Source organism: Podarcis vaucheri (genome assembly GCF_965113315.1).
Source record: "Podarcis vaucheri genome assembly, chromosome: 8".
NCBI classification, from domain to species: domain Eukaryota; kingdom Metazoa; phylum Chordata; class Lepidosauria; order Squamata; family Lacertidae; genus Podarcis; species Podarcis vaucheri.
The window spans coordinates 40,929,347-40,953,877 of NC_138766.1; the positions used below are offsets into that span (position 1 = coordinate 40,929,347).

The 24,531-nt window shown below is 39.9% G+C and overlaps 1 protein-coding gene across 1 annotated transcript; it reads right to left on the reverse strand.

Annotated features, from left to right (window-relative positions):
- Window positions 1-758: 758 nt before the first annotated feature.
- SOCS6 (suppressor of cytokine signaling 6) lies at window positions 759-24,531 on the reverse strand. Its single transcript, XM_082235265.1, has 2 exons — window positions 24,231-24,531; window positions 759-5,461 (listed from the first exon to the last, which is right to left on the reverse strand). The coding sequence occupies exon 2, from the start codon at window positions 5,336-5,338 to the stop codon at window positions 3,731-3,733; it is 1,608 nt and encodes a 535-aa protein (XP_082091391.1). The 5' UTR covers window positions 5,339-5,461; window positions 24,231-24,531; the 3' UTR covers window positions 759-3,730.

The window sequence follows — 24,531 nt, forward strand, 5'->3', positions numbered from 1 at the left end:
CAGCTTGACTGATGTAGTTCTCCCAAAACTCAAGTGTCCCTTTCCTTCAGTGTTATAAACTGTCAATCTAAGAATGCACTACGTGTTAAATGCAATTTAAACATGACTCAGATTAACATCTTGCAGGAGTAATCTATTGGCATGAGCAATGTCACATGGGAGAAACTCAACAGCAACTGTGAACAGGGGCTTCTGCTTTCTAGCAGACTATGTTTGTTGGAGGTTGTTATGAAGTCTTGCATAAGCTCTGTTATTACACTGAACATATGAGCAGGCCATTTAGGCAACCAGTTAAAACGCACAAAAATGTGACTGAATATAACGCATAGATATTTGTGGCAATGAGATATGTCCATCCTATGAAGTACAAAGAACAGAGCAATAAAGGCAATTCAAAAAGTGTTTTCAATGGAATCATTCAGTTGAAATGTACTCATTCCTTTATGTAATACATGGGTGCAACTCACCTCAAGGAGCAATTGCCCCCAAATGCCAAACTGAAGCTTGGAAATACATAGAGCAGAAGCCACTCATTCTGTCTGTCTTATTGTCCTAAGCAGTTTTGGGCCAGAAGATCCTCCAGGGCAGATGGTGTTGGATTACACTTGAAATGTTTCCCCACCTCCTGAACAAGCTTGGTCACTTGCTTCAGGACTATTCAGAGCAGAAACAAAATGCCAGCATCAATGCTGCAATTATGTCTGCTCATCCACGCTCAGGCATTTCCTAGGTAGCTGTCAGCAGCAAAAGATAAAATAGCTGCTTCTACTGGGGACTTTTTCCAGCTGGACCGCTTGCTTAGCCCAGATGTGTTTGAGGGAAAGTGTATGCATTGGGGTTGCTGCTCTAGCTGATGAGAGGTTGGCTTGCTAGAAGATGAAGGCCTAGCAACGGGAAGGGCAAAGGCAGATCTAACAATTTAATACTTTTATGTGCCATTTATCGGGACACAATGTCTTCCCCAAGTCCACTAAACTGCACAGTGGAAGAAAGCAGCTGCTCCTGTAGAACTGTGCTACAAGAGCAAAGAGGAAAGCGGTGAAAAGCTAATCAGTCAGCATTGCAAGAACTACCTCTGAAAACCTGTTTTCAATACAAATGAACTGAAGAGAGTATGAGAAGGAATGCAGCATGCACGTTCATGCTGTCTCAGAACAGCAATATGACTGGAACATTAGAGATCTAAATATACAACTCATATGGAACTGTAATACCATCATAACTCGTAACATCATTATTTAGAGTTTAGACACCAGGATAATGTTTACTTTTGACCTTTGCCATAATACAGATTATTATTCCAGGAAACGTTTTTACTCCAAACACACAGATTTTTATTTTATTTTTGCATTTGAAGGGGAAATACCCCGCACCCACCCCCCAAATGACAAGGGTATTAAGCTAACAAGTATGCTTCCTATTGTATAAAATGAATTACTTCTTTCTTCCTCAGACTCAAAACACTGTACCATAGTATATATTATTGTGCCTTTTGTGTATAAAATTTGTAGTCTTGCTTTGGGGGTAAAAATCAGAAAACCAAATGAAGATTTTGCATAAATATCAGGATGGCAAAGCCAGTAAGTGACACCCATGAATACTTTGCTCAGGAATTTAAGAATACATCTCTCTAAATACTCCCCACACCTCAGAACCTATTTTAACTGGGCAAGAGAGACACTTCCACCTCTCACTCCCACAGCAAAAGTCATGCTTTGCCTCTGATATTCTTTTTAAACACTATGATCTAAAAATATTTTTTTAAAAAATAGAAGTTTAGCATATCGATTCAGGCAACCCAGGATGTGGCACCATTGCAGCACCTTGCAGCAACACTGTACTTTAATATTATAAACTCATTCAGAGCACAAAAAGGCTAGGTAGAACAAGCAATAGAGAATTATCCAGAAACGAAGATTTTTCAAAACTTTATCACCCTTTAATATTTTTTCACTAAACAGAAACGTATTCAAATTTTTGAGATGGGAAGATGAAAAAGAAAATTACTAATGGCCATATCTTTCAGAGGATAGGAGGAAAAACATAAAACTAAAACAATACATTTGAAAATGGCACAAAATAAATTTTGTAACCTACAAACTAGCCTCCAAAATACTACTTTTTTTTCTCCAGAAATTTCAGAGTTCAGTTTCCTGCTTGCTAACATTTTGATTAACTAGATCTTTCCTTAATGCAAACAGGAATACTTCCTTTCCACCATATAATGCTCGGTAGAAGCAGTCCCATGAGTACAAATCTTAATGGCCCCAATCCAAAGTTAGTTAGTTACATTTAGGTCCAGCAGCAACTTCTCCTGCTGGTTTCTACAGAACCAACTTTTGGATTGGATCCATTGTGTAAACTATGTAAATCTATCTTCCTCTGGAAAACCTAGTGCAGGATTTTCCCATATCTTGCATATTAAATGGAACTGCTTTTCCTTGTTTTGAATAAGACTAAGTAGAAATGAGTCTGGTAATGCACTGGAATATTTCCTATAGGGATTACGCCATAATGTAATCAATTCAGTCTTAATTTCAAAACATGCAAGGTTTTTTAAAAATGAAACTTTGGGGATAATTTTAATTTATTCTCTTCCCAACTTACATATTGAAATGAATATAATGATGGAAAATGTATGCTAAGCAAATAAAAAAACATTTAAGGGCATTATCTAGCAAAGTTAAGTACTTGCTAATCCCATCAATTTCTATGGGAGAAATTTAAGCATGTGCATAACTCATCTATGAAATTAATTAAATTTGAATTGGCTTAACTTTGGCTAGATGATGTCTCAATTTTGCAGGAAATATGGGGTAATGTTTAGATCTTCTGGTCAAATAATAACTTTTAAAATCCTACCGGCAAAGAACCCACTATGTTGAAATTATCCGAAAAAGGATAGATTTCAGTTATCCGACCATGTGCTACCATAGCTTAGTCAAAATCAGTTTTACAGGGATATCAAATAGTTTTAAAAAATGGCCTCTGATTTACATTAACTTTTGTCTAAATACAGAATACTAGCAATATTTTCCCCCAAGTCTGTTTTGAAAGGCTGTTTTTAAAACTTAAAAAAATGGTTAAGAATTAACAAAAAAAGCGCAAAACAATATATACAATCTTTGAAACTAGTTTAGGAGAAAGGAGGCTTTCAAAACATATGTTGCATAACTGTTGCGTCACACATTCCCTCCAGCCTACAGTTAACTTTATGTTTTTAATTAGGATACTGGGAAATCTTTCTCAGCATACATCTAAATTCTGTATACCGGCACAATTTTTCCACTTTTTTAAAATTCAAAACAAAACAAAACCAGGCTGTTTGAAAAAGACAAAACATATCCCATCAAGTGTCAACTTTTACTTATGGTCGAAAACACATGAAATGTGCTTCAAATGCATAAAAATCACAGTGGATTAGCAGCAAAGGAGATGGGGAGTTTTAGGAAAACTTTTATCATTCACATTGTGATTATTTTGCACACTGAATGAAAGATAGCTATTCACTCTCCTAAAAAAAATATGCTGAGATCATTATTTTAAAACATAAAACCCAGACCACCCATTAAACAAATAAAAATGAATTACCCTTCTTTATGCACAAAATGAAATTATGGCAGCAAAAGACTGATAGCAATTAAAGTTTGTAAACGGTATTTCAATCTCTCTTCTTTATTTTATTTTGTTGTTGTTCCCAAAGTGCAAGATGCAAGGTTCCCATAAGCCTTCAGTAGTGCTTTTCTTGTAAATAATCCTTCATTTTGTTTGGCAAAGGCAGTTTCTGAATCAGATCTATTCTGGTATACTGGCGTATAACAAAGCGACACAGATACTGCAACGAGCGCACCTGCATAAAACGAGATACTGGATTGGTCAGTCTGACAGGGTAAGTTGTAGATCCAGGCAATCGAGACCTTGAATAGCAAAATGCTCCATTTTCAGAGTCCCTGATGGAGTGTTCAATGAGATCAACTATAGACGTATGTCCCTCCACATCTGGTTGTTCATAAAAGCTAAATCTGCCATTTGAATGCTCAATTCTTGTATGAAGAGTTTTCCCATGGGAACGGAAACTCAAACTTAAAAGATAGCGGTCATCAGAGCTATCTCGTACAAGAAACGAGCCATCAGGAACATTGGCCAATTTTCCTTCTGCTTCCCATCGTGTAATTGGGCCCCAGTACCACCCTTGCTTTGCAAGTTTTTTCAGTTCTTCTGTGAGGCTGGTCACAACCATAGGGCCACTGTTTTGTACAGAATCATAAACTCTTCCAACTCCAGGTGCAGAGTTAGGATCAAAATTCAAATGGCAACGCATACTTTCAGCCACATGGACATCTGTGGCGTTTAGGCCATTAAAGTTCCTTTGGATTTGATTATTCTGTATTGGAGGTAGCAACGGAGAGAGCGGAGGAACATCACTGTGATTGACTCTAGAGCTTTGCAACATGACTCCTGTGGTACCAATTAATAAACCACTCACTGCCTGGTCAACAAAGATATCTGGGGTAACTACTACATCTTGACTCACTGGACCCTCTTCTTCGTGAAATGCACTGCCACCCATTTGAGAAGAAACCGTCGAAACCTCCATGGGTGAGGAACTATCCAAACAGTAACTACGTGATCCTTCCAAAGGATACATTCCCTCATCTAAAGGCACAGTATACTGAATGTAGTCCTGAGGCATAAGTCCAATAACTACAGGCACATGTTCATCAATATGGAGATGCAAATCTCCATTCTGAGATTCTGTACTTTTCAATGCATTGTTTTGTTCCTGGAACACACTGTCGGACTGCAAGTCATGGAAATCTTTGCGAACACCATTCAGTGCAGGGCTTGGATTTGAGGAGTGGACCAAGGCCTTTACTTTCACTTCCATTTTTATACATGTTTCTTCTGAGTTTGTTGGACGAAGCGGCCACGGAGTTGGGCTATAATGGTGATTTCGGAGGGATGTAGATCTAAGAGGTCTCTGAGCTCTCACATCTTTGAAGGTTATTGGAGCAGAAGAAGAAGAGAAGGTGTCATCATCAGCAGAGCTAACAGATGGCGTGCTACCTTTGCCGCCTTTCTGCTTCTGTTTTGCTGAAAGCCGCCTTTTTAACGTACCCATTAAGCTTTCACTCTTCGATCTGTTTTTTCCACCTTTCTCATCTTCACTGTTGATGTCACAACTCGGCAAATCTTTACCATAGCAGCTACCAAACAAGGAGTCATCTTTTCCAAAATCATTTAACGATGGCTGTGCAACTACAACGAAGTCACTTTCATCTTTGCTCTTATTTAAATTAAAAGACTTACGAATGGTCTTGAGACTAATTTTCTTCATTATGAAAGTACAGCAAATCTGGCAGATTGACTCTTCTGAAGTTCTTCCCCTAAAGCATGTAATGCAGGAGCTTCTTCATTGATGTGCGTTATCCAGTCTCATTTAACTTCGAAGTCCCATTTCCTGTGGGGAAGAGGAGAAATAAAGATTTGGAAAGACACATTATTTACACTACAGCAATGGTGAAGAGATCTACATAACCAAAGTATAAGCTTAAAGAAATATCAACATACTATCATATGCCATTTTTATTTGCAAACTATATTATATATTTTTTATTGTATTCATCTTTGATTTGTTGGCTGATCAGTCTTTTGAGGCTTAAGCTTTGGATTAAAATTACAACAGATCCCTTCTGTTCACATTTTGAAAGAAACTGAGTATCTTTCATGACTCTCCTTTTCTGTAGAAGGTGCATACTCTGAGAATGTCGTTTTATAAACACTTCCCGCAAGGGGTGAGTAAAGAAAGAAGAAAATGTAGATATCAGGTTTCCATGAACGGATCATGCAATATACAATGACACATTACTGATGATTCCTCTAGGCATTGCAGGTTTACAGAGTAGGTAAAGAGCTTTCTTTCCTCTTTTAACACTGAGTCAACATTAGCTGTACACTTCTATATAATCAATGGCAGCACTGATATAAGGAAAGCCTGGCTTCTACTCCTGCCTTTTGTGAGCCTTAATGAATTCACTAATTGCAATCTCTTACTTTCTCCTTAAGAACTCAATAGAAGCTATTCAACTGCAGAACAGGAAGAATATATCTCCCATCATGAGTTACTATTTTACTGGCAATTGGCCAGCCCACATTTAGTGCAATACGATTCACCTTGTGCTAGGAATCTCCTTCCTGTATATGTTATGATTTGCTACCTGTGCTTCTGATATTGGTAACTGTTATGTGAATTCAGCATGAACTCAGCTCTCAAAGTCTAGAAAGAAACCCAAAATAAAGTCTGTATGAGCTAAAAATGCACATTATGCACACCAGTTTCACCTTAGTGCAAGAAACACTCCTCCCATGATGTTTTTTGCAATCCCTCTCCTGCAGCAGCTTCTTATAAAGCTTCCAAGGACAAGGGGTAGGGTAGCTATAAACATGTAGTTTTTGAACGTAGTTCAATTTTCTTATTAACTGTTCCACTAAGAGTAAGTATTAATTTTTCAGAGTCTTTAAAGGAAGGATTATGCATGATGAATAGACAACATTCTAGGATTTCTTCTTATGTATTTTTGTCTGAAATATCTTAACTATACACTTAGGACAGCATTTTTGCATGCAGCTTTAGTGTTCAGCTTCCAGATTTTCCAGCAAGACTAGAACTCTAAACAACGACCTTTGATACCAGATTAACACATTTATTGCTTAGATACCCATTTGACAAGTATCTAATAGCACTATTCTGGAAAGTACACAATAATAGCTTCCCACTGAGCAAGTTTTTATTAGTGGAAAGACTGCACATCTGATATTCTAGAAAAGTAAAACCAATACCCTTTATAAAAGAAAACTTTGTATCTAAACATTTCATTTTAATTTGTTGTTTCTAATAACCTTCAGTTTTTGTTGAACCTTTATAAAATCGCACCAACACTGTGGTTAATTTAGCCTTTGCATTAATAGTCCTTCAAACTGACATTTTATTCTTACATATTTTCAGTATAGCTTTTATTTTATTTTTTAGTTGTACTGATAAAGTAGCTTTTACTGTTTATTATACCTATTTTCATGTTTTGCTTTAAAGCATTTGAAATTAGAAACATTAAATTCTAAATAAAATATCTGACACACAAACATTTCTTACTGCAACATACTATCAGTGAAACCCTAGGAAACTTTATTCAGAAGAAAGTAAAGGTCTGTTCAAGAGGGAATACTCACTAATAAGTGTGCTTTCAATTGTAGCCTAAGTAAATTTCCAGTACTTGTGGAGCAATCATAGAAGCTGAAAAAGTGTAACGGACTCCAAATTGTCGTGTCAAATCTTCTACATCCTACACTGCATTTGAGATTTAATTTTTTTTGGGGGGGGATCTACTGCTCTTTGGGGATATTAGTCTTTATCTCTAGGCAGCCAATTTATTTAATGTAAAAGATTCAGAAACTATGACTAAATTGATTTCTACAGCACTTATAGTGTGATCTGCAAACTACTTCATATGGAATAATTACACAACACTTATCTTACTTCATTAATAGCTCTAAAAGGATTCAAGAGCAAGTATTCTGGATTAGGACATTCTCACAATTAGTGTGCGGCAGAATAACCTTGTGTATGCTGCAAAGTACCAGATTGTCTGTGCAAAGATAAACGCCATTTAATCAATTACAGCTCTGACCTAAAGCTACTGATTTCACTGAGAAGACTCTCACTTATTTTAATTGGATTTGTCTCTGGCCTTGCAACAGTCAGCCACTGACTTTGTATTTAACCTTGAGAATGTTCAGGTCCCACTGACCTTCTACAGGTAAACAAATAAAAATATGCCTAGAAGTTAACAGAGTTCAACTGAAAACAACTCTCTAATTATTAAGTAATACTGATCAACTGGAGTAATTCCCTACAGTGAAATTCATCATTGCTTCCTGTTTATCTTCTCTACAATAATTCTGAGGAATTTTTTCAACAATTATAAATTTCAAGGAAGTTTTAGCAGCAGTCCTAAATTTTATGCTTTGTATCATTATCAGACTTCATTAAAAGCAAGTACACCCAGTTCAGATGTAATGCTACACCATGGTTCAATATTACAGCAGCAATGAGTCAGCCCTTTGTATTTGGCTCAGGCTTTTTAGAACTTTTTGTGTTATGCTTTATCTCTGTTTTAATATTGAAAATGCTGTATAATATATGGTGGATCAGCCTCTTGAGGCAGATTAACAGTCATTAATGTGATTTGTCAGTGGTCTGTGAATTTAAATGTAATGTCAAAACACAATTGGTTGCTGAAGCAGAGACTTAACACTCCAGCTTTCCTATGGAGAAAGGCAAAGCAGTAGCAAGGCTTGCACATCAGTAGAGCTAATCTGGGACTCCCATCATTGTAGCAGGTCATTGCAGATGTGTCACTGTTCATACTCAGAAACCTCATTTGTAGGTTATTAACAAATTTATTCTCCAAGCCAAGAACTACTGTCATAATCATTTTGCCTACATGTAAATAGGGCTGCCCAATAAATCACCATATCGTTGAATACCTGTGTTGAAATAACATCGTGATAAAGTGTTTCAACAAGGCAATATGCTTCACCGGTATCTTTCCACTTAGGGCTCAGCTAATTATGCAGAGGAACACCCCCTACCCCCCACGGCTAGACAGTAAACGAAGAATGCAAGCAAAGAACTGGAAAGCTATTCTTTCTTTCCCCATTAATGAAAAAAAGAGGGGGAAGAGTTTATTTTATTTTATGGTGGTGTTTATGTTGTTGGTTCTCCCTAAACAGCTTTCCTCCCTATCAAAAAGGGTTTTTTATTGTATAAAGGAAACTATCTTTTTACTTGCTTGCCCTCCCTGTGATAAAAAGGGAGAGATTGGTAGAATGAGGGCTTTGAGGGGGGGGGCTTCGGTGTGTGGGGGGGAATGGAGGGAAGATTTATGCTGAAATGGGAGGTTGGGTACTATGTGAGAATGATGGGGAAAGTGTTTTTTGGTAAGCAGTGCAAAGCAAATGCGTGTCTACTCACAAACAAGCCCTACTGAATTCAATGAGGCTTACTCCCAGGAAAGTAGAAATTTAGTTGAACTCAGTGGGGCTTATGCATGCATAGATTTCTCTTACTGTATTTTTCTGTCTATAAGACACCCCTATGTATAAGATGCCCCCTATTGGGGGGGGACTCAGATTTAAGAAAATGGAGACGATGTATCCATGCATAAGATGCCCCCTAATTTTTGACATTATTTTTAGGGAACAAACCTAGACTTATACATGGAAAAAGACAGTAGATCTCTTAGTGTGGAAGCAGAAGGAAGTTTATTTAATATTTTTTATTAAATCTACTACCTTAAATTTTAAAGCCCTCCACTGCCACAGGGAGCTCCGTCAAGGCCCTCTGCTGCTGCAAGGAAGCACGGCGATGCTACGGGGAGGAACAGAGGGACCCTTTGCACCCCCTCCGCCATCATGGAATGGAAAGGGCCCGTCACCACGAGGCCCGCCAAGGCCCACCACAACAGCAGATATAGATCATAATATATCAAGATATTGTGATATTTAGCTGGTGATATATCATGATGTTGAAAACCAGTTATCGGCCAGCATATTCTCAGTTCCTCTTCCTTTTGCATGCAACCTCCTCTCCTGAAAATGGGGGGTGCACAGGGTGCAAGTCATTCAGGCCTGCTGCAGAAGTGGCATAACTACCATAGTGCTTTTTCCTACTCTTCCATTATCTGAGTTAAATCTTTTTGTTTTACTTTTAGAACATAAATTATCTGATGCCCTTTAAGGTTGGATATTCTTTAGCCATCTTCTGGATTTCCCTGAACTCAAAGGAAAAATAAAGGCTTGATCTGGATTGCCCTATTGTGATTTACAAATAACATACAATTTATATCCTAAATACTTTAATTTAAAAGTAATTAAATCATGAGACGTTAAGAAGGAAGAAATCAGAAGTGACTGTAAAATATTGAGGGAGGGGGATCAATGCTTTTCCATCTCTTCTCTTAAGATCTGAAAACTTCCCGTTCCACCTTCAAACATCTCCATGCCTTATTTAACATACTGATACATTCAGACACATCAAACTTCAGAAACATGAAGGTTGAATTAGAAAATCTGCCTATCAACAAAAGTGCTGTCAGCACAGCTAATAACTCTTACAACCTTTTATAAAACCTGCTGCAATATTCACTTTTGCAAATTGGCACAAGTGTGACAGAAACACAACAAAGCCTCTCATGTATGAAACATTTCTGTATCATTAAAGAGTCGAACAGCTTGCACACAAAATGACAGCAGAATATATTTATTCTCGTGCTAGAGTGAAGGTTGTAGAAGCTCTTAAGGTATACAGCGCCTTCTTAAAAAGCCAAATGTAAGTCCAGTGTCTCAAAAATACAGGCTCCAAAGGCCCACCAGGTTCATGCTCTAAAGCTTTCCCACAATTGCTTCTCTGCAGCCTCAGGTACGGTATATGTCCAAATTTGCATTTGACCTTGTCTGTAACATCTAATTCGGGTTATAGTTTTGAAACGTATACAGAAGCAGTAAGGACACTTGTACCAGTAAAGCACCATTCTTTCTTCACCTAATTATGGAAAAGTCCTATTTTAACTTAATAGTTTTTGACAGAGTGTCAGGTTTTAAAAGGTAAATGCCAAAACAGAACAAATTCCAGCAAATGGTGGAAAGTCAGGTTTTAGCAGCTTAACAAAATATAAGGGTAAAGGTAAATAGACAACTTGTTAAAAGGTACATCTCCATTTTTATATAGTATCATTTTTTAAAAAAAAGATACTAAACATGAATTGTAACTTCCATGTTCTATCACCGCCGTACACTGTTGCCAGCTTTCCACATTCTGACATTACAAAATACCCAGTTGCTTTTAAAACTTTTCTCATTTTTTGATACCAACACATTTTCTACTTTTAAAAACTATTTTGAGCCATTTTCAATAGATATGATACTACTGGGTATTCTGTAGGTTCACACATTGGGAACAAATATATGGAAATCTTCCATGATTTCAGATCAGAAAAAGTGATATGTATGGGTGCTACAAAATTTCCTACCTGGCATCAAAGCCTGTTATTTGTGTTTTAACTAGAGGCTTCTAACCCACTTTCAAACTGCTAGTGGGACAGTATCAGATGAGGTGGTCTGTTGTTCACGTCATATGTAAACAATGACACATCTGTTTTGAAATCATTAAATGGTTCTTGTAAGGTATGCAATTTACTTTTTGAGAAATTATTTTCAAGGGCACACTGGTGTTTAGAGAACACAATTTCAATGGCATCAATATAAAACCCACAAAGAATAAGAAACTCAGGTGCAATAATCTAGAATTGGTAATACATTTTATCAAGTTGTAGCAAATTCTGTAAAAGTTCAGCTGGTGTATCTGGCTTACATATAATGGGGAATTCCCTGTTCAGGAAGCTTTTAAAGGCACAGAATACTTTTGATGAATCAAAAAAGAAGTTGGTCCATCTATGTTAAATAGCTACAATGTGATGTTCACATTGTTACCACTACAGCAGTTTCCTTCCAAGGTCTGCAAAGTAGAATCTGAAGAACAGTACAGAAGATTCCTATCCTTACAACATTACAACATCAAGATAACCCAACTGTTATAAGTGATGCTTATGTAATAATTAGTGCTTAGCAACATGTAAACTAAGTCATAACACTGGTATTATCAATCATATTACAACTACAATATATGCGAAGTGAATACATTTAAAATCAAAATGATGTACCATAACATAAAAATTGCTCTTATGCTACACTGCCACTAATTTGCAAATATTTCTGAACTGTTTATAAAAATGGGCTTATAAATATTACTTTTCCAATCAATTATATCAAATAATGTTCCTGGTCTGACATGCTTCGGATGTGGAAATTAAAAATCCTGTGTCAGATACATACGCAGCAAGGAAACAGGCTCCACTGACACCCTCAAACAATAGTGAATATATTTGTGTATATTTGCATCAATTTCCATATAGTATACAGTGGTACCTCGGGTTACATATGCTTCAGGTTACATACGCTTCAGGTTACAGACTCCGCTAATCCAGAAATAGTACCTCGGGTTAAGAACTTTGCTTCAGGATGAGAACAGAAATCATGCTCCGGCGGCGCGGCAGCAGCAGGAGGCCCCATTAGCTAAAGTGGTTCTTCAGGTTAAGAACAGTTTCAGGTTAAGAACAGACCTCTGGAACAAATTAAGTACTTAACCCAAGGTACCACTGTATATCTATAAAAAAACGAATTATTGCTTCTGTTGATATAACTTAATATTACTAATAGTTATATTTTGTGAGTCGACTATCTAAAGTTATTTCCTCATATATAAACAGTTTTAGTCATGAATACGTTTACAACTATTGCTGAAAGTGATTGTGTTGCTTGGCAGTGTGAAGCCTATTGTCAAAACTGAGGAAACACTGTTGGAAGAGGCAAACACCTCTGCCATGATACACTTGTTTGCTGATGTACAGTCCTATAGGAAACTCACTGTATGAGATGCAAACTGCAGTAACTGTTCCAAGCACACATCCTAACAAATGTTGCTAATCTGGATATGCCCCCAAAGTAGGATTCAAAATTGCTCCTCAAAATCTTTAGTGTAGATAACTGAGAATTCGTAATTTATTTGTACAGTCGTACCTCGGAAGTTGAACAGAATCCAATCCAGAAGTCTGTTTGATTTCCAAAACGTTCGGAAACCAAAGTGCGACTTCTGATTGGCTGCAGGAAGCTCCTGCAGCCAATCGGAAGCTGCAGAAGCCCTGTCACGACGTTTGGGTTCCAAAGAACATTTACAAACTGGAACACTCACTTCCGGGTTGCGGTGTTCCGGAGGCAAAACCTTTGATTCGCAAGGCATGACTGTATTCTATCCATTTATTTGGATTTACTTCTTTCACCTTTTTAAGCCCTTTGCTTTTCCAGATAAGAACTTACATATGATATGAAGGGTTATATAAAACAAAACAAAATCAAACTTCCATTATAAAGACAGCAACACCAAGCCTCAACTCCAAGGGGCATCAAGTTCCAAAGGCCTGGAAGACTGTATTTTACCTGTCATCTAAACACAGCTACCTTAAAGAGGGGATTCAATACAAAGGAGGTACTGCCAATGAGAACACCCTATATTGTGTCAGGACCATAAAAGTGACCTTCCAACAGATCTTAGCTTGGGTGTCTGTCAGATTTTAGGGGGAAAAATATTCTGTCAAATATATAGGTCCCAGGTTGTTTTGGGCTTTATAGACCAATGTTAAAACACTGAATTGGACTGGGTAGCTTACTGGAAGTAGTGCAATCGATCAGTATACAATCATAAAAATGTAGAACTGGAAGGGACCACAAGTCATCTAGTCCAACCCCTTCCAATGCAGGCATATTTCAATACCAGGAAACTCCCTGGAGAGGGCATGCCACAACTACCAGAGAGTTGGCCCATTCTCTTATTGCCAAACTCCAAACAGCTCTCAGAGGAAGCTCAGAGAAAAGGACTTTGATGTTGATCTTAGGGTCCAAGTAGGTTCACATAGGGAAAGTAGTCATTTCCAATTATTCTGGACCAAGTCCTACTGAACTCAGTGGAATAAACATGCTTATAATCCTATATTAAATCTGTCTACTTTATAAATAATTACATATTTGGGACCAAGTTACCTAAGAGAATGCCTCAACCCATACATCCCTGGCTGGAAACTGTGCTCTTCAGATGGGGCACAAATGAGATTTTCACATGCCCCAGACATGAGCTTAGTTTGTATTAGAAACGGGAATTTAATGCTGCAGCTGCAGCCGTCTGCAAACAATTACCATCTGAAATTAAACAGGCATCCGGCATTGTGATGTTTAGATGCCTACTGAATATGTTTTTAAGAAGGCTTTCCCTATGGCATGACCCAGTCATTTATGAAATATTAACTGTATAGCTGTAGGTTTTATTATGGTCAGAGTTTGTCAATAAGGTTTTAATAATTTATATTTGTGTAATTATTTTTATCTTGCTGTACATAGCTTTGAAGCAGTTTATAAATTTGTAAAATAAATAAATATGAAAATAGCACATTTATGCTCATGCTATCAAGGGCTGAACCCAAAGTCCTACAGAATAGTTAACATAAATAAAGAAGTGCATGTTAGCAACTGCCTGGTCCATTGCTCCAACTCTAAATAGTAACTCTTAAGCAAGTTTTGAATCATACCAAATACAGATCCTTGCAAAGCAAATTTCTCCAGAGTAATGAGCATGCTACTCTTAAGCTCCTGAGTTATGCAGCAAGGAAGGAGCCGACAGTGTGTGAGATCTATATAAATAAAATCTTGCAACTTATTGTCTTTTTTAAAAAAGGGGGAGAACAATGCAAGAGATGAGAACACGATGTCAGCACAATTGCATGAATAGTTAATCACCCTCCAAATGAGAACAGACAAAGGTTTCAATGTCACATTTTTATATTTTGCTGTCTTCAGCTAGCAGATATTAAAAAAAGAAATTCCCTTTTGATTTTGTAATGTCTGAGAGAAGTTTTGCTACTATAAATGCTTGCAAAGATCTGTAAGAGTGACATTACAGCTGAGATAGATGGCCGATTTGGCCAAAAGATTCCATTCTACAGCCAACTAACACAAGCCAAAAATTCCCTGTGACTCTGCATGCACAATCAATTTCATTGGGATGCTGTATAATTGGATCCTATACCAAATCAATTTGCAGCATCAAACTTTGTCTCTTCAACCATCTGAATCAGACGTATTTACTATAAAGCCCCTGTTCTGAATATTTAATACCTGTATAACCTTAAGGCTGTCTGTATGTGGGGCTGGTTACAGATAGGTAGCCGTGTTGGTCTGCCATAGTCAAAATAAAAAAATTCCTTCCAGTAGCACCTTAAAGCTACTGTATGTGGGGCTGTGATGGATGCAGGGGGGAAAACACCTTATGATTGAGATGAGTCACTGGGAATACACTACACTAATGCTCCCAATTGTGAGGTCATTTCTTATAGTTTTCTGACCTTCATTTACCTATAGCTATAATTCTAAGCACTTGATAAGGAGTAAGCCCCACTGAACACATTTCATAGCTATCTACTCTACAGTATACAATAAGCTTGACTGGAACAAAATAATGAAGTATATTAATGGATAAATAACATGTGTAAAGAAATCTCAAGTAGATATAAAGGAAGGTTTTAGTTCTAAAAAGGGAGGCTATTTCATACGTACTTTCTCAATAAATTGAGAAATTGACCAGCCTTGACCACCCTGGTGCCCTACCAATGTTTTGGACTACAATTCCTCTGTCCTAGCTAGAACAGCCGTATAGTAATGAAACTGATGGGAGTGGAGGGAATCAGGTTGGGGAAGATTGCTACTGACATGTTCCTAACTGAACTTGTGGTTGTTAAATGGTGGGATCATGTGGTCAGTTCAATACGGACAACGAAGTCTACTACCAAATGTCAGACTTTTACTCCTCTAGCTGCCACAATGATGAACACAAAACGGGAGGCAAATGTGTGCAAAGAAACAAGTGCACCGCATTTAGTAAATGTGCTCTAACAAATACACAGCTTTGTCCTATGTATGTTGATCTGAAGATGTTTCACTGAGAAGGGGAAGAAATGGAGGCAGTGAGAGATTTTACTTTCTTGGACTCCATGATCACTGCAGATGGTGACAGCTGTCACGAAATTAAAAGACGCCTGCTTCTTGAGAGAAAAGCAATGGCAAACCTAGATAGCATCTTAAAAAGCAGAGTCATCACCTTGCCAACAAAGGTCCATATAGTTAAAGCTATGGTTTTCCCAGTAGTGATATATGGAAATGAGAGCTGGACCATAAAGAAGGCTGGTCACTAAAGAATTGATGCTTTTGAATTATGGTGTTGGAGGAGACTCTTGAGAGTCCCATGGACTGCAAGAAGATCAAACCTCTCCATTCTTAAGGAAATCAGCCCTGAGTGCTCACTAGAAGGACAGATCGTGAAGCTGAGGCTCCAATACTTTGGCCACCTCATGAGAAGAGAAGACTCCCTGGAAAAGACCCTGATGCTGGGAAAGATTGAGGGCACAAGGAGAAGGGGAGGACAGAGGACGAGATGGTTGGACAGTGTTCTCGAAGCTACCAGCATGAGTCTGACCAAACTGTGGGAAGCAGTGGAAGACAGAAGTGCCTGGCGTGCTCTGGTCCGTGGAGTCACGAAGAGTCAGACACGACTAAACGGCTAAACAACAACAACAAAATGCGCCTATTTGCATTTGTAGGTAGCTGAAGGCATGAGTGGGAATGTTGAAGGAGGTCTTTTGATAAAGTGCCTGGGACCTGGGGCTGAATTCTGAAGTTGATTTAAATTAATCAACTATTTGGGAAGGCAAATTAGTCTTATTTAAAATATCTCAGTGTTAGAAACTCTGATACATAAGCTAGGCGCCAAATGGCTCCTTAAACCTGAGTTACAATTGCCAAAATGGAATGCCTAGTTGCCATTTTTGGGCCAGATGGCTCGAAAGTCATCATATTTTGCAGTATGACTTTTTAGTTCCTGAAATTAATTCTGACTGTACAGATACAGATAGAATTCTACAGGATGTGTGAAAACAGTCAAGATCCAAGGATCCCCAGGCATGCACCTCCAGAGGGTGGTGGTGTCATCCTGGTGCCCAGGCATCTTTACAATTGGCTGATAGCCAGGTGCAAAATGAACCTGGTGAGTTTCAAACGCTGTAGCTTTAAAAATTATCAGCAGCAAGATGATATGCCCAGCATGATAGGAAGCTAGCTACAGCTGTTTCAGGAAGGGAGTTAGGAACACCCTCTTTACAGCCTTTATTGATGACCAAGCTAATGCATTCTGAACTAGTTGTTTCTGAGCACTCTTCAAAGAAAGTCCTATGGAGAGTGCATTGCAGTAATTCAGATGTGATGCAATTATGGAATGGGTCACCATGGCCAGATCTGAATTCCACAGCAACAGACATTGATGCATCATCTCAGCTGGACAAAGACACTTCTGGCCACAGATGAGAACTTAGCATCCAGGGTATCCATAAGAACTCCCAAGCTATGACTTGAGTTTTCAATAGGTGCGCCAACCACAGTTGAATCCCAATTCCTGGATCAATACGACTGACCATAAGCATCTCTGCCTGGATTAAGATTCAATACATTTGCCCTTATTCAATCCATTGCTGCCTCCAGGTAACAATTCAGGACCTAAACAGTTTCCTTAAAATGAGATGGAAAGGAGAACAGTTGGTTGTGCCATCCACATATTGGATGACACCAAACTTTTGCTCATCTGTCCCAGATGTTAAATAGCATGGGAACAAGCTAAAACTCAAAAGGGCACCATAGGCTGTGGCATCAAACAGATCTCCCACTACCTTCTAAAACTGGTGCTCCAGGAAGAACTGGAACCACTGTAACACCATGCCACCAAGGCCCTTCCCAGATATCCAGCTCAGAATACTATGCTTGATGGCATGCCAAAATGTCCAACGGATCTAACAAAATGCATTTATCCTGTACAGTTCCCAGTATAAATCACCAAGGAGACCAAAGCTGTCTTGGTCCCAAAACTGGGCCTAACACTGGATTGAGATGAGTCTAAGAAAACCTAGAGCTGCGGACTCAGGCACCTTGCCAAAATGGAATATTTAAAAACTTGCTATAAATTTTCCAGAACACTGAGATTAAGCAAAATGTTTTTTCTCCCAGTAAATGTAAACACATTTACATTTTATGAGGCAAAATAAATAAAAATTCAATGATTTCTACAGCAATAATACCTATGTATTATTTTTTGAATTCTCTAACCCATTAGAGCAACAGAAATGTAAAAGCACAAATTTAGAGAGGAATATTTCCTGCTATTTCTTGATTCTTACAGCTTCTACTGATTGGAGAATCAAAGCAACAAAAGTATAGCATACTTTTTTCTCCCACAAAGCTGAGGCAGGCCAGTTCACACATGTATGTTAGTTACCAGATAATTCAGCATCTGGTGACTAATGTGCCATCATATATCAAGCATCAGAGATAAAACTTGCATATCACCTCAGAATTTGGTAGAGATGCCAGTGCAAGTAGATAAATAGGTACTGCTGCGGCGGGAAGGTAAATGATATTTCTGTGTGCTCTGGCTTCCGTCACAGTGTTCTGTTGCACCAGAAGTGGTTTAGTCATGCTAGCCACATGACCTGGAAAGCTGTCTGTGGACAAACACTGGGTCCCTCGGCCTGAAAGCCAGATGAGCGCTGCAACCCCATAGTCACCTCTGACTGGACTTAACTGTCCGGGGTCCTTTACCTTTTACCTTTACCTATTAAGTAATTATACAATCAAGAATCAAATGATATACATACATGTACGAACCGGCCCTCTGTCACAGGACTTGTTAGCTTCATTTTACCAGGGTAGCTATGATTTTGGTAGAAACCTCCCCTCATAGTGCACCTCAGCTGCTCCTTCTAACATGATGGCAAAGGATTCTTTGATGACCTCTCATTAAAAGTAACAGAAGCTCTACCAAAGCCACTTTTACTGTTCACTAGAGAAAGAGGAATTAAGGAATTTTTGCTTATGTCACCGTTTATGCAGGAGCAAATCAGCAGGTGTATCTACTGTTGGTGGGCTGGCTCTCCTATGCTTGCTCAATTCAAAAGCATGGCCACTGTGTAATGTATTTGCTGAACAGGGCTCTATAGGCTTAAAATAGCCTGTATCTGTTATCATACAACTTTTTATCCATGACATGTTTTAACTAGAATGTTCCTCTTAATACTTGAAAGAAATAAAACATGCCCAACATCATAACATTTACCTGTTGGAAGATCAGAGGCATACATTTTGTCAATGACATTGCTGCCTTATTTAAACACAGTTAATGAATATTCCATTGCAAGATCTCAATGAGACTTCTTCTGATAGCATCATTACACTTTGTTAAAAAGAGGCACACATAACTTGTCACCTGAAGTCACTTACATTAAAGAAAAATGTGGCTAACATCATGTATCTTTACAACTTGATGCAATTACACATGTTATGCATTATGTACTTCAATTGACGTGTGTAGAGAACAAACCAAATCCATCTACGAACGCTTCCTCCAGACACAGAATTTTCCTGAAGTGCCATCAAAAGCCATACAATGCTGGTTATTTAATTTCTGTGTTCTGACAAAAGTTTTGCTTACACAACATTACTTCTTTAGAGTGCAATTAAGTAGCATACATCCTCAGATTTAAGTCCCACTGTATTCAATGTACATTACTCGCAGGTTAGCGTGCACATAACTGTTCTGTTATGCCACACTTTTACAGATTACAACCAAAGAGGCAATCCTGTGCTCACGTAACTGATACGTCTGACTAAAGTCAGTAAGACATACATATGATCAGACTCAAAAATTTTAATACTATACAGTCGTACCTCTACTTACGTATCCTTCCGAATACGTAAACTTCGGGTTGTGAATGCGGCAAACCTGGAAGTGTATACTTCTGGGTTTCGCAGCGTGTGCATACACAGAAGCACTCTATCGTGCTGTGCGTGTGCGCAGAAGCGGCACCTCCGGATACGGACTTTTCAGGTTGCGGATGGACCCCTGGAATGAATTAAGTTCACATCCGGAGGGTCCACTGTACACTGAATCCTGAATTTTCTGGTTTCCTGAATGGAAATGGGGAAGATAGAATTCCTACGTCCAAATTTACCAATAGGCAGTCTCATATTTAACTGAAAGAATTTAATCAAAGCATTTTTTGTTGTTTAGTCATTTAGTCATGTCCAACTCTTTGTGACTCCATGGACCAGAGCACGCCAGGCACTCCTGTCTTCCACTGCCTCCCGCAATTTGGTCAAACTCATGCTGGTAGCTTCAAGAACACAATCAAAGCATACTAACTCAATAAACTTGAGAAATACCTAATTTAAATTTACAAAAGCAGGATTCCTAACCACAAGGAGAGCAAACACCACCTAAAGCTGGGACTTTATTATCTGAAGGTGCATGATGGATAAAAATAACCAATTTGGATTCTATGTACTTTTATTATCTAGCACACCTAAAATTGATATCTCCCTCTGTTTATATAAAAATTACCTCTTTTCTCCTTATTCATCATCCCCATAACCAAAAGAACCTGTATGTTTCACCAAAGAATGGAAGCAGAACTGAATTACAGCTGGTTGTTATATTTCAGAGATGGTGTCTTGGTCGTTATGCATGCATTTTCTTCTCAGGCGGCCACAATGCAACATGAAACCTGAATGCAAATCATTTGAATGTCTGCTAGTTCCTCTCATGCTCCGCCTTAAAACTTGCCAGATGTAGACATGGATAGCTTAACTAACACCAGCAGCCCCTCCTGTCCCCTTCACCCCTTGCAGTTTTAACATCTAGCTTGATGAATAGTTCTCCAGAAATCAAAAGCTTGCACACAATTTTATGGCATTTTGGTGAGCTTCAAAAACTATTGCCCTAATATGGACTTTGTAATCAATATATATCCAATCATATCCTTCCAATTATCTTAAGCATAAAACTTTAGCTTTTCAAAAAAAAAGGTATTTGGTATATCTGAGTACCTTACTCTTTGAAGTTTGATTAGGTTTGTCAATATGTTGGGTGATTTCTATATCTATATTTGCAATTGGAAGAAGTCAACAAGTGTCCTATGTTACTGAACTGCAAGATTCAACAGGAAAAATTTAAAGAAGAAAATTGTGAAGGTTGATTATATAAAGAAAAAGCAATTCATATGGCAGACTAGACCATGACAGAGCATGAGAAATTACATATAGGATAACATTCCTTTTTTACTACATGCAGTAACTCTGAGGGAGGAAGGGAATGCAATGTTTGTACAGTGGTACCTCGGGTTAAGTACTTAATTCATTATGGAGGTCTGTACTTAACCTGAAACTGTTCTTAACCTGAAGCACCACTTTAGCTAATGGGGCCTCCTGCCGCTGCCGCGCAGCCGGAGCACAATTTCTATTCTCATCCTGAAGCAAAGTTCTTAACCCGAGGTAATATTTCTGGGTTAGCGGAGTCTGTAACCTGAAGCATATGTTACCTGAAGTGTATGTACCACTGTAAAGATATGTAGTGGAATAAAGGTTCTCTTTAAATCAGTAGAGCTGTATATAGAGAAGCTCAAGAATGTTTACTATAATTGCAACTTTATGCAATAATCATACACTAGATACACATTTTTTGCAAAATAACAAAACGGCTATATTTTATCACCAGAAAAAAATTACTTTCTCTCCGATTTACTCATTCATTACTTCCTGGAGTGTCGTATAGACTGTGCGCTTGTGCAAACATCATTGGCACCCATGATACCACTGGTTGCAAGTGACAAATTCCCTTGGTTTGTTTTGAGGTCTGCTTGTTTCTTTTGTATCAAGATACTGAGCCCTCAACACTGTACCACAGCAGCAGAAGCATTTAACGTAGCATTTTAAATAACTGGGGTAGGGAAATCTCGTGAACACTCACGTACATGATACCTTCCCCATGTGTGAAATTGCTCCACCATTTATTGAACCTTTATTTGTGTGATTAATGTTCAGTTTTAGGCAGTACAGCTCTTCGCTCCAGTGCTATATTACATATGCACCTCAATTTAAACAGCACAAGGAAGGCAAACAGACAGGTCATCTTGCAACAAAGGCTTCCTCCCCATCTGCTGTTCTCACTGTAGAAACAGGATAGAATGCTGCTTTATTAGCATTGGTCTGGGCTTATGCTGCTACAGCACCAAGAACAAAATCAGATTTTATGTACGAAGAGTTCTTTGTAGGCTGCTTCTCTGCTAAAGGGATCAAAGCTCAGACTAATCAGAGTCTGTGTCAGGAGATCCATATCCCAAAATTCCTTCAAAGCACATAGTAAAAGCACAGAATCTTAAACAGATTTACTCCACCCTACTGATAAATTAGGCCATTGTGCTGAGAAAGGAGAGGTAGTGTGAAGAACAAAACTATCACTGACCTTTGTTTAAATTGTAGACCAACTAAGGACTATTCGGTTATAGTCTCTTTTATTTTCTTTTTCTTTTTTACAAATTTTATTATTTATTAGATTTATTAGATTTATTAGATTTATATGCCACCTTTCATCCCAAGATCTCACGGTGGTTACTTTATATAAGATCTCAATTCAATAAGATCACATTTTCAAATAAAAGTCATTATTTTATTGAAATTCAAGTTGGATTCATATTTTACTTGTGTCAACATGGTGAGGAGATTATAGTAATAATTTTTCAGAATACAGAGATTAATCTTGATTGGCTAGTACTCTATCTGGAATCAAAGGTACCAATCCTAAACACCTGACTTGGAAGCAAGTGTCCTTGACTTCAGCTGAATTTGTCCCATTTTGATTAATGGTCCGTTTCTCCTTTATCAGAACTTTGTCATTCTGTGCACCTTGATGCATGACTTTTTTACTAGAACCGACAGGAAAGCAAACCATATGATAAAATAAGTTTAGCAAAAGTTGAAATACAAAGTATGTCACCGTTTTCAAAAATGCTTAAATAATAATATTATTTTTACTACTGCCCAAACAGCTCTGTGAAACTGGAAAGCTTGCATACTCCTATACAAACTGAAGTTCGTAACTGCTTTGAATCTTTTACACTTTGGGACCCTTATGACAGCTCCTGTCTAGTACTCAAAAAGCCAGAGATACATTTCAAGATGGAGGTGGAGGATGCAATGATGTGCTCTTTTAATGAGTGGCTACATCAGAGAGAGAAAATCATTGCACTCAGTTTAGTTGCGAAACTCAGAGGCCTACCTCAAAACAGAAACAATTATCTACAAACTTCACTGTTTCTGATGACAGAAAGAAGAAAAGGGGGCCTGCATGGGTCTCATAGGTTATATACGGGAGAGCTCTTAGGGTCTTCCCACTGTCCATCTCAGTCTCTCTCTCTCTCCCCCCCCCCCCTTTCTCCCAGCTTGTTGTTGCTCTCTGCAGCTGAAAGGAAAGTCTAAAAACTACACGGGAGAAAGCCCCAAAACGTCTGAAGCTGGGCAGTGTGCGTGGAGCGGGAGGAATTTAGGATCCTAGTTTGCAAAGACTAAACAAACAAACAAAAACACCGCTTAGGGGCGTAACGCTGTTAAAAAAAAAAGTTTACGACCAGGGTCTCTTAGCTGAAGTACAGAAAGGCAAGTGATCCGGGTACAGAGCTGCTAGTTGTTTAGGATCGGGGAATGGAACAGGATGCCCACGCTCCTTGCGGCCCTGGAGCAAACGCCGCCCCGTTCTTCGGGCATTTCCTAGGAGGTTTCCGTGTGACAACACCCGGCCGAGGCGGAGGTGGGAGCGCGGGGAGGAGGAGGAGGAGGAGGAGGGTGCCCTGCGCGAGGCTCCCACGCTGCTGCCTCCCCACCTCCCGGCCCCACTGCAGGCCGCGGCGCAGCCTCTCGCCCCGTCCCTCTCTCTCCCCCCAGGCCCCGGCCGCGCCAGCCGGAACAAAAGGCGAGCGCGGGGCTGGGCAGGGCGAGCCGGCGGGGCCGCGCCAGGCCGCAGCTCCCCTCGCAACTCCGGGCCTGGCTGCCCAATCTCCACCGAGGCCTCGAGTCCCCTGGCGAAGCATACACGGGAGGAGGACGGGGGGGCAGGCAGGCCATGTTTACTCACCGGGAGAGGCTGCTGCTGCTGGTGGTGCTGCTGCTGCTGCTGCCGATAGCGGCGGCGGCGGCGGCGGCCGTGCTGCGCGGAGTGCAGGCCGGCCGGGCTCGAGCGCCGGCTCCGCCTCCGCCAGGCTCCCTTCTCGTCGGTCGCCTCCGCCGCCGCTTCCTCCTCCTCCTGGCGTTGCAGTTTCCTCCGCCTCCTCTCCTCCTCCTTCACCCCCCGTCTTCGCAGGGGCGCGAGGGGGGCAGCGAGGCCGCCGCCAGCCCGCATGCAAGGAAGCTCCGCGCGCGCGCCCGCAGGAGCAGCCCCCCCCCCGCGCCCCGCTGAGGGGTACAGAGCCCAAGCCGGCGCTCTCCCTCTCGGCCGCCTATTCGCTGTCCACGGGCGCCCCCCCCCTCCCCGTGCACAACTCGCCTTCCCTTCTTGCTCCCCGCGGACATTCGTCCCCCTTTTGTTTGTTCTCTCCCGGCGCCAGGCGCACTTCGCGCAGCAGTTTCCTCCTCGCTTTACTTACCCGGCTCTTCACCTGGGGCACAAAAGGCTTTTCTTCCAACTTGCCCGGCCTGCCTTTTCTCCCGTCGGGGTAGCAGCTCGCGCCCCATCCTCCGGCTGGGCAGCGGGCGGAGAGGCGCGCACTTTGCGCCCAGCCTAGGGGAGACCCCGAAATGTGCTGGGGGTCGCCAGGTCTCTCTCTCTCTCTCTCGGAAGTTAACTCGCCTTGGGACTTGACTTCTGCCGAAGCGACGGCACGGCGAGTCAGGGAGGGCAGGGAAAGGTGGCCCGGCCGAAGGGACCGGCGCTTTTGCCTGGGTTGG